At 45.6% G+C, this 11,748-nt stretch overlaps 1 protein-coding gene across 3 annotated transcripts in view; it reads left to right on the top strand.

The window, feature by feature from the left end:
* Positions 1-5,651, top strand: part of pitpnm3 (PITPNM family member 3) — a 186,695-nt gene extending 181,044 nt beyond the window's left edge. For all 3 annotated transcript variants that reach the window (XM_015951208.3, XM_015951209.3, XM_054742568.2), the window contains 4 exons: positions 315-498; positions 693-821; positions 969-1,381; positions 3,493-5,651. In XM_015951208.3, coding sequence (XP_015806694.1) covers positions 315-498; positions 693-821; positions 969-1,313 — 658 coding nt within the window. In that variant the 3' untranslated portion in view covers positions 1,314-1,381; positions 3,493-5,651. The remainder of the gene's footprint in view (positions 1-314; positions 499-692; positions 822-968; positions 1,382-3,492) is intronic.
* The last annotated feature ends 6,097 nt before the right edge of the window (positions 5,652-11,748 follow it).

Here is an 11,748-nt window from a genome sequence, read left to right on the forward strand (position 1 = left end):
CTCAACTCAAGTTGGATCAATCAGTGTAAAAAGCATTTCAAGGTTACCCAAAAACTGTCCTCCAAAAGATCATTCAGGAAATTTTATTCTATTTTAGTGTGTGATTTTTTGTGTGTGTTCTTATTTTGTCACAACATATTATTTTGCAAATAAGAGAAAAGACATTAAATATGCAAATTTTTGTGTTTTTATGCTGAAACAAATATGGAATCAGAGAAATCACATGAACATTTACGCTAGAATTTTTAATAGCTTTCTAAAACAATTCCTAAAAAGAATCTCTTTGGTGTTTATGTCGATGCTTTCATCTGCAGGCACTGGCAGGATCTCGGGTTCCTTATCATCTACATCACAGGCCGTCCTGACATGCAGAAGCAGCGTGTGGTTTCATGGCTCTCGCAGCACAATTTCCCCCATGGGATGATCTTCTTTTCTGAAGGCCTGGTACACGATCCCCTGCGACAGAAGACCATCTTCCTCAGGAACCTTATACAGGAGGTAACGCCTCCGAGAATAAAATATCCCTTTGACATTAACAGGGCTGTTAATCTTTCCTCCACAGCCCAGGCTGCTGTGTGTTCCCATCCAGAGTTTCTCTCATCACTCTTGCTACTGTTGGAGCCTTGGGTCATGCTGCATTTAAATGCCAAACACATCCCTGGATGATTTTTGTCTCTCTCTCTCTTTACCAGTGCCACATTAAGATCAACTCAGCTTATGGCTCCATGAAGGACATCTCTGTTTACAACATGTTGGGACTCAGCTCCTCACAGATTTACATTGTTGGCAGACCTTCGAAGAAGTACCAGAATCAGTGCCAGGTAGTCGACTTTTCATTCGTGTCCATTATCACCGTCTTTGAAACATTTCATGCTGTTTGTCTCTCTTTTTCCACTTGGAAAGCTTAGATTTTCCTCTTATTTACTTTAATCTCCATACTTTGATCTTCTTTTCATTTCGCCGTGCAGTTCCTGAGTGAGGGTTACGCAGCGCACCTCTCCACGCTTCAGTTCGGGCACAGAGCCAGAACCAAGAAATCCCCGTCAGTTCGTATGGTCTTAAGGAAAGGGTCGTTCGGTCTCTCGGCAAAGCCCGACTTTCTGTGTAAACGCACACACCTGCGCAGGACCATGTCGGTCCAGCAGCCCGACCCACCCTGCACACCCAACCCCAAGCCAGAGCGAGCCCAGAGCCAACCAGAATCAGATAAGGACCACAGTGGTGGTGGAGGAGGAGGAGGAGCAGCAGGAGGAGGAGGTGGACAAGGGACTTGGGGACGGGCCACCATACATCGTGGAGACACTACTCCCTGACATCAAGAAAGGACTGTTGAAAGCTTTAAGAAGAGGAGAATCAATGGGTCTTAGTGTTCAGGGCCAAGGTGATGTCCAGTTTTTTTATTTTAGGTCACATTTTTGTTGTTTTGGTCAAATTTCTTTTACTCATTATTGGTTGCGGTCGTTTAAAAGACAGAGATTTACAGAGAAAATGTCAAATTAGAGAAACTAGTATCCAGTATGGTATTCTAGGGATGAGGAACTGCAGTTTAAGCCACGTTTCCACTATAGGAGTCCTGGGAATTTTCTGGGGGCGGGCAAGGTCCTCTCAGCCATTGCTTGCATATAAATGGTTCTTTTCAGGACTTTGCTAAGACGTCAGCATGACTGTTTTGATAGTGAGTGATGTCACTGATCAGTGTCAAAAGGTGTCCTCTAACATTAATAACAGTAAAAAAGAGGTGTATTCTTTCAAAGTACGCTATAACTCACTCCACTCAGGAGAGCAGCTATGTGACATAAAAAGTGGCGTTCAGTGACCAGAAAAAACACTGTTTTTTGTGGCGCCCCATGGAAGACCACAGAGCACCTTGAATTACAGCTGTCCGCCACATATTTTAGGCTTTGGGATGTAAGAAAAGGTGATTTTAAAGCTGCATGAAAACTACTTATTCGCTTTTCCTTCCTTTCTGCTTCACCAGCAGCTCTACCAATGCCGGTTGTTTGGTGAAATCTGCTATCATTTCCCAATGATTTCCAGCCAATCAGCATGGGTTAACCACAAATCCTGTTCGGGGACTCTACCAAACATTTTCCGAGTGCATAATCCAGTTCAAAGACTCGGTTAATTCCTGAAATGGCCTAAAAAATTGTCTTTTTTTTCAGTTAAATTAATGGTAAATGGTCTGTATTTGTATAGCGCCTTCTTAGGATTCTAACCCCCCCCCAAGGTGCTTCACACACCCATTCACACGCTGGTGGTGATGAGATACGATGTAGCCACAGCTGCCCTGGGGCGCACTGACAGAGGCAGGGCCACCGAACACAGGCGCCACCGGTCCCTCCGACCACCACCAGCAGGCAAGGCGGGTTAAGTGTCTTGCCCAAGGACACAACAGGAGTATTCTCTGGTCGGAGCTGGGATCGAACTTGCAACCGATTACTGGACATTCTGCTCTACCTCCTGGGCTACTGCAGACAGGATTTTCAGGGAAAATTACTTAGGAGTTCCGGAAACAGGCCTTCAATGTGCTGAAGATGATGCAGCGGCATCAAAATTGGACAGAAATAGATAAAATAAAATCCAAGAGTCTTTTTGATCCCACAGTGTGAAAGTCAGTCATTAAGGCAGCACAAACACTTAGAGACTAGGAAAATAAACGTACAGGTAAATACACAAAGGCAAAGTAGCCTTCAGCAATTAAAAAAAGAACAAATTTAGAAAATTGAGTTTCCAGGAAGAAACAGTATAAAATAAATAGACATACAAATGTGCAGACACACTGAATATAGCACTGATGTTAGCATGGAAAAGGATAATGCCAGTAGCAGTAAAACAGTGACGTTTAACAGAGAAAGACGCAAAAGCTGCAAATAAAGATTCAAGGCACAAGTATAGAAACATGCATTTTCTGTGTACAGGGTTATTATTTACTGCTGCATTAACAAAAATGCCAATAATAAGCCCTGAGTGATGAATAAAGCTTTTCATTTCTTACCTCTGTATTATCTGAGAAGCATCTGAGAACTCGACAACACTGACGCAAACGCAGATTGATTTAGTTCACTGCTCACTTCAGGAGAAGTCAATAAAGGTCTCCATTGATCAAATTATGTTCTGTGGCGTAGCTCATACTCTACAGCGATGGAGGCGATTATTATTTTTGTTTTTTGATAACTCCTAGAGAACATTAGATAAAATAAATGTCACACAAGGATAAAGGCACGAGGACAGAGGGAAAGTTGCTAACAATTAGAAATGTTCCCTTCTCCTCATTATTTAGTATTCCTGTAGCAACCCAGGGAACAGATGCTATTATTAGCCTCCGTCCCACAGCACAACTGAATGCAAATTTTCCTGCAAGTGCAAACTGCAACATTTGCAAGTGTTTGAAACCGCTCATTTTGAAGAGTTGGGGAAGACAAAATGCTAATTTAAACACAAAAGTTAGCACATTTGTGATGCTTTGGCTAATTTTCTTCTCTCATTCCACAGAGTCACATCTGTCTGCTGTACGCTGTGCTGTACGTCGGACCTGTTGGCATTCCTCACCTCCTGCATGGTCCTCTACATTTCACCTAAGCTGACTTTTTTCTTGTGGATAATCTCGGATAATCTCCTGACTTTGAAACATTTGCAGCAGTCGGAGAACGTTTTTCGCCAGAGGTTGTGTCAAATGTCAAATCAGACTATCGTAAATGTGCACATAATGTTTTTATGCACACGTCCCAAAGGAAAGGAGGGAGGCTACTTTTCTCCACACTGAACACGAATGACCTGACACTCGACTGCACTCTGGTCCCATTCAGACCAATGGTGCCGAAAGCCTTTCACATCGACTGACTCCTACACTAACTCTCTATGATGTACACACACACCGCCCCAGCGTGGGCCTCTGGACGCAGAAGCGTTGTGACATTTTGGGTTAATCTCAACACTAGTTATGGACCCTGCAGCGCCTGAGCATCCAATTTCTGCCACCATTTTTCCTTCCACAATTTGATGTTTTCTTTTGAGTAGCGACTAGCTTTCTGCGCGCTTTTCCCTCCCTGCCTCTCTCCCTTCAACCAGTCAGGCAGAACATGCCTCCCGACAGCCACCTCGTTGTTGGTCCGCAGTTGTTGGAGGGATATGGCGTACACAGCACAGCTCCCGAGGTCACTTTTGCACTAACAGTCTCATAGTGCAGAGCCACTGATTGTTGGGTATTCTAAGACTGAAAGATTAAAAGCTTTTAGTCCTACAAAGTTGTTTGACCAAAAAAAAAAGTTTACGTTAGACAGTTGTACAAAGTGGTGTGCTTTTCCACATATGGTTATGTTTATTTATTTGGCAGACGCTTTTGTCCAAAGCGACTTACAATTTATAACCTATAGGGCATGTTGTGATCTGTGGGGGAAACCGGAGTACCCAGAGGAAACCCACACATGCATGGGGAGAACACGCAACTCCACGCAGAAATTCCGCAGCTGAGTTTCAAATTTGCAACCTTCTTGCTGCGAGGTAACCGTGCTAACAACTGCGCCACCATGCAGCAGTGTAATTAGCTTTATTAGAAGCACTAGGTTCCTGAGTTGCTGTAGCTTGTAAGATATATAATAAAATAGACACCAGGATGCTTTTCCATCCAATATTACAGCTGCACTGAAACCAATATACAGTATTCATGCTGAAACCTGACAGTCTTGTGCACTTAAATCGGTCTTATGTGGTTCTGTTAAAAAATCTGTGCAAGTTGAGGATATTTTTCTATGAAGAAAAGTGTAAATAGAAATATTTTCGTTGTATGTTTTTTTGGAATTGATTTAGCCTTAAGTTGTTTTCAACATGTGGAGAATCGGCACAGTTTGTTTGAACAAAGTGTCGATTTTTACCATGTATTCGGGACAAGTGTATTTATGCTGTTGATGTTTGAGTTTTACATACTCTAAACGTGTGTGTAAGTGTGATTGTGGGTGTGTGCAAAGAATCAGAGGGGAGGCCAGTGCTGACGTCTCAGCACGTTCTCTCTTAGCTCACTACTGCCGGTTTTTCAGAACAGAAATGTGATAAATTAGGTTTTTATTTATTTTATTATTTTTTTTTTTTGTGGCTACAGATTGCAGCAATGTTGCGGGATTAGTCAGCTGAGGATTTCTAAACCGTCTATGAAAGAACAGAAGATTAGGAGTTCTTAGGGTGTCTCGTTTTGAAAGGTGGATTCACTGAGAAACTTATATTTCTGTTTTTAATTAATATGATCAGTTACTCTGAGATTTATTTGCATGAACCACGCAAAAATAGTCTTCTACCCCATTACCTGCGTTAGCTGCAGAAAGACAAGCGGGGGAATGCTTGGGTTAGAAAAAGACGCACAGATCTGCGTCACACTGTAAGATTAACATTCATGTACTCACCCATTTAGGCCCTGGGAGGCTGTTGTTGATTTACAACCAGGAGAGAGCAGAGTGCCTCTCAGCTAGTAGAAGCTAACCATTAGCATTAGCAGCTCCACGATATGGCAGAACTCCTTCAGGGTTGTGTTTTTAGTGGAGATTACACATCAACATTGAATTTTTTTACCCAAAAAAGAAGAGCAAACAGCTGTGGAAGAGTCTCGTTGCTGTTAGCCTATCATCATGAAAATCCTGCCCCCCCCCCACCCCCCCACCCCCCCCCCCACCCACCCCCACTCCTGCAGCAGGAACCTCAGAGCCTTTTCCCCCATAGAGAAGGGCTCAAAAAGCATTCATCTGCACTAGAGACCGCTGCAAGCTTTCCCTTCTTGCACCCTGTTCGGGTATTTGAATGAAGGATTCTGTAGTTTTCTGAAACTGCAGCTCACTTATTAGATTTCTGTGAGAACTGTACATTGTTGTAAATCAACTCCGAAACACTGTTTTGCATTTGTTAGTGCCACACTCTCCTAACATTCCCGTCGATGACTGACCAGAGACCTGCCCAGTCGTACGACAAATGATGGATATTTAAATACAGCTAAAGAGGAAAAACATGTAGACACACCTGAGTTATTAAATGGCAAATAAGAATCTAACGGTTAATTGTTGTGTGCATGATAACTGTTCAGTATTGTTCAGTAACAGCTAATGGTTGGCGCTGTTGTGGTAATGTTGACAAGTGAGTAATAAAACATGTAACTACTAATCACAACGCCAAGAGAAAAGTTTTAATCATCACTTGCATTTATTTTAATTAAACAAATTATTTTTAAAAGGATAAAAATGTGATTCTATACATGACGTATAATGAAATTGGACATTTTTGTGATGTTACCTCTTTTGGCTCAAACCTTTAGTTTTATTTTGCTCTTAACTAAATACATAAAAATGAATCTTAACAGAAATACACACAATACAGGTGATGTACATTATTAATGTTTTATCAAATATGTAAGTATTCACACATCATGGTTCAACTATTGGAAGTTGAGATCATTTGCCATTTATTAACAATATGTGACTTCATTTGGTCCAAGTTTTGATGCTGATAGACAAGCTTTTCTGTACAGATCTCCTGTTTTAATAACAGTATTTTATGTTTACAGCCAGTCCTTCATGTTGCATAAATAAAGATATGCCATTGTTGAATGATTCAGCTACAGGAGCATTTTATTCATGAATGTGAATGTTTTTCTCTTTGCAGCCAAGTAGATTTAAAAAAATAATAATAATACAAAACAAAGCACAAAACATTTGAAGGTTTGTGTCTGGCTGTTTATTTATTTTTTATTTTTTTGTTTTGTTTTTGGTAGAATTCCCAAAAACTGGCACTTCCAGTCACAATCACTGCTGGGTGAAGATAGGATGTCAACAAATAAATAATTAACCAAAAGCAAATTCTCTTACTTTTGAAGTTAAAAATCCACAGTATAAGATTTACTTATTTAATCATTAAATGGAGTCAAACTTTCTCTGATTGCTAGATTTTGAACCAGCCACCCTTGCTGCAGCTGGGCTGCTAAACATTATTTTTCCTTTTACAGACATTATCAATGACTTCCAAAGTCAGGAATGAACTTTTTCTAGTTCTTTTAAGAAACACAAAAGCTAAAATCTACACCAGCTGTTCTGTGTGGCTCCAAATGGCACAGTGACCCATGTGCTTTTTAAAGAGATCTACTCTATCTGGACACGACAGTTGATCCGTGGGAGGAAAATCTTCGTCTTCGTCTTCGTCTTCCTCCGCTTATCCGGGTCCGGGTCGCGGGGGCATCATCCCAATTAGGGAGCTCCAGGCCGTCCTCTCCCCGGCCTTGTCCACCAGCTCCTCCGGCAGGACCCCAAGGCGTTCCTGGACCAGATTGGAGATGTAACCTCTCCAACGTGTCCTGGGTCGACCCGGGGGCCTTCTGCCGGCAGGACATGCCCGAAACACCTCCCCGGGGAGGCGTCCAGGAGGCATCCTGACCAGATGCCCAAACCACCTCAACTGGCTCCTTTCGATCCGGAGGAGCAGCGGTTCTACTCCGAGTCCCTCCCGAATGTCCGAGCTCCTCACCCTATCTCTAAGGCTGAGCCCGGCCACCCTACGGAGGAAACTCATTTCGGCCGCTTGTATCCGCGATCTCGTTCTTTCGGTCATTACCCAAAGCTCATGACCATAGGTGAGGATTGGGACGTAGATCGACCGGTAAATCGAGAGCCTGGCTTTCTGGCTCAGCTCCCTCTTCCCCACGACAGATCGGCTCAGCGTCCGCATCACTGCAGACGCCGAACCAATCCGCCTGTCGATCTCCCGATCCCTCCTACCCTCACTCGTGAACAAGACCCCGAGATACTTAAACTCCTCCACTTGAGGTAGGACCTCTCCCCCGACCCGGAGGTGGCAAGCCACCCTTTTCCGGTCGAGAACCATGGTCTCAGATTTGGAGGTGCTGATCCTCATCCCAGCCGCTTCACATTCGGCCGCGAACCTACCCAGCAAGAGCTGAAGGTCAGAGCTGGATGAAGCTAGGAGGACCACATCATCCGCAAAAAGCAGAGACGAGATTCTCCTGCCACCAAACTCGACACACTCCACACCACGGCTGCGTCTAGAAATTCTGTCCATAAAAGTGATGAACAGAACCGGTGACAAAGGGCAGCCCTGGCGGAGTCCAACCCTCACTGGGAACAGGTCCGACTTACTACCGGCTATGCGGACCAAACTCACGCTCCTCTGGTAAAGGGACTGAATGGCCCTTAACAGAAAGCCACCCACCCCATACTCCTGGAGCGTCCCCCACAGGGTGCCCCTGGGGACACGGTCATAAGCCTTCTCCAAATCCACAAAGCACATGTGGATTGGTTGGGCAAACTCCCATGCCCCCTCCATCACCCTTGCAAGGGTATAGAGCTGGTCCACAGTTCCACGGCCAGGACGAAAACCACATTGCTCCTCCTCTATCTGAGATTCAACTATCGATCGGACCCTCCTCTCCAGTACCTTGGCGTAGACCTTTCCAGGGAGGCTGAGGAGTGTGATCCCCCTATAGTTGGAACACACCCTCAGGTCACCCTTCTTAAAGATGGGGACCACCACCCCGGTCTGCCACTCCCTAGGAACTGCCCCCGATGACCACGCAATGTTGTAGAGACGTGTCAACCATGACAGCCCTACAACATCCATAGCCTTGAGATACCCAGGACGAACCTCATCCGCCCCCGGGGCTCCGCCGCTGTGTAGTTGTTTGACTACCTCAGCAACTTCTGCCCCCGAGATCGGACAGTCCATCCCCAGGCCTCCCAGCTCTGGTTCCTCCTCGGAATGCGCATTGGTGGGATTGAGGAGCTCCTCAAAGTATTCCTTCCACCGTCCGACTATAGCCTCAGTTGACGTCAGCAGCTCCCCATCCCCACTGTAAACAGTGTGAGCGAGTTGCTGCCTTCCTCTCCTGAGGCGCCGGACAGTTTGCCAGAACCTCTTTGGAGCCGATCGATAGTCTTTCTCCATGGTCTCACCAAACTCCTCCCACGCCCGAGATTTTGCCTCGGCAACTGCCACTGCTGCACCCCGCTTGGCTATCCGGTACCTGTCTGCTGCCTCCGGAGACCCACAGACCAGCCACGCCCTGTAGGCCTCCTTCTTCAGCCTGACGGCTCCCCGAACCTCTGGTGTCCACCAGCGGGTACGGGGGTTGCCACCACGACTGGCACCGGCCACCTTACGACCACAGCTAGCAACAGCCGCCTCGACAATCGCAGAGTGGAACAAGGCCCACTCGGACTCAATGTCCCCCACTGCTCTCGGGACGTGGTCAAAGCTCTGCCGGAGGTGGGAGTTGAAGACCGTCTTGACAGGTTCTTCTGCCAGGCGTTCCCAGCAGACCCTCACTATGCGTTTGGGTCTGCCAGGTCTACGCGGCATCTTCCCTTGCCATCTGATCCAACTCACCACCAGGTGGTGATCAGTTGACAGCTCCGCCCCTCTCTTCACTCGGGTGTCCAAAACATACGGCCGCAGGTCAGATGATACGACTACAAAATCTATCATCGACCTGTGACCTAGGCTGCCCTGGTACCAAGTGTACCGGTGGGCATCCTTATGTTCGAACATGGTGTTCGTTATGGCCAAACTGCGGCTTGCACAGAAGTCCAATAACAAAACACCGCTCGAGTTCAGATTAGGTGGGCCGTTCCTCCCAATCACACCCCTCCAGGTCAAGCTGTCATTGCCCACGTGAGCATTGAAGTCCTCCAGCAGGACAATGGAGTCCCCTGATGGAGCACTATCTAGCACTCGTCCCAGGGACTCCAGAAAGGGTGGGTACTCTGAACTGATATTTGGCCCATAAGCACAAACAACAGTCAGGACCCGTTCCCCGACCCGAAGGCGCAAGGAAGCTACCCTCTTGCCCCCCGGGGTAAACCCCAACACACAGGCAGAGAGTCTCGGGGCTAACAAAAAGCCAACCCCAGCCCTCCGCCTCTCACCCGGAGCAACTCCAGCAAAGTAGAGTGTCCAACCCCTCTCCAGGTCTCGGGTTCCAGAGCCAATGCAATGTGTCGAGGTGAGTCCGACTATATCTATCCGGTACCGCTCAACCTCTGCCACAAGCTCCGGCTCCTTCCCCGCCAGCGAGGTGACGTTCCATGTCCCAAAAACTAGTTTTCTTGTCCGGGGATTGGACCGCCACGGCTCCCGCCTTGGTCTGCCACCCGATTCGCATTGCACCGGACCCTTCATGTTCCTCCTGCGGGTGGTGGGTCCACAGTTGGACGAGCCCATGTATCCGGTTCGGGCTGGGCCCGGCCGGGCCCCATGGGCGACAGCCCGGCCACCAGGCGCTTGCTCACGGGCCCCAACCCCAGGCCTGGCTCCAGGGTGGGACCCCGGTAACCCTCCGGGCCGGGTACTCCGACTCTTCGTTTTAACCGCCATGAAAGATCCTTCGAACCGTTTTTTGTCTCACCCTTCACCTAAGACCAATTTGTCATGGGAGACCCTACCAGGGGCACTAAGTGCCCCAGACAACATAGCTCCTAGGATCATTAGGGCACTCAAACTCCTCCACCACGATAAGGTGACGGTTCAAGGAGGAGGTGGGAGGAAAATGAATTTCCAAAATATGTAGGTTAGCGTCATTTTTTAATTCACCCATTAAGTCTAGTTATTACAGAATGCATTTTAATTACACGGTTCGATTAACAGATCGGAGATTTATTTTGTCAGAATCATGAAACGTGTTGACTAAAAAAGTTGAAAACAAGGACAAATTTCGACCTACAGGTCGGTTTTAAGGGACTTTATCTTGTCTTGCTTTTTGTAATTTGGTGATTCACAAATCTATATATTTAGTTTAAAGGGGACATATTATCCAAATCTGACCTTTTGCATCTTTTGTGTAACCATGCGAGTCTTAACTGCCTCTATAAACACTCCAAACATGAAAATAAAACCTGTCTATTGGTATTCCATCAGTGTGGATTTAGGAGTTATGAGCCATTTTTAAAAAGCTTCCATTTGTGATGTCACAAACGGGTAGAATAGAGTCACCTCTCTCATGTAAGAGAGCTGCTTGTGGAGGAGCAGCAACTCTACTCTGAGCCCCTCCCAGATGTCGGAGCTTCTAAGCCTATAGCATTTTAGCAGGAGATGGGTGGGCGTGGTCAGCTCTAGTTTGTTTTCCTAAAGTGACAGATCCCTAAAATGGCTCATTCTGGAAGGTATTGAAAAAATCCTAAATAAAAGTACTGACATTTTTTAATGTGAGAAAGATTTAGAGCAAAGAGCTTCATAAACATGTTTTGAATTGACCATATAACTATTACCACAAAATAGTAATAATATGTCTCCTTTAACAGCTTTAATGGCAATTTCTGGGACAGATATGGTACAAATCAATCTCTAACAAAAGCAGAATCCAACCTGAAATAATTAGATTTATGGAGGTGAAACGAAGCACCTGTTTCATTTCAGTTGTGTAATTTTCCTCCTTATTGTTAAAAATGCATGTTTAAAAGCACACACTCTTTTTTCCCTCCTTTCAGTGGTCTTTTCCCCAGCTACACACCTCATCATTTCCATGAATCAAAGTTTTCTTTTCCTTTGAGGCACTTTTACTCTCTCATTAGGATGCCATCTCTTGTTCAAGACACAATAGAACCTTGCATCACTCGTATAACAATCTGGCTCGTGGGCAGCTAAAACGAGAACATATTTTGAGTACTTCTGAATAAAATCCACCCGCAAGCCTCACAAGGCTTTTGATCCACATATTCAAAGGTACTTTCTATCAATAAAGTCTAAAGACTCTTGCAACAGCAAATGTGA

The sequence above is a fragment of the Nothobranchius furzeri genome, chromosome 13 (assembly GCF_043380555.1).
Source record: "Nothobranchius furzeri strain GRZ-AD chromosome 13, NfurGRZ-RIMD1, whole genome shotgun sequence".
Taxonomy (NCBI): Eukaryota; Metazoa; Chordata; class Actinopteri; order Cyprinodontiformes; family Nothobranchiidae; genus Nothobranchius; species Nothobranchius furzeri.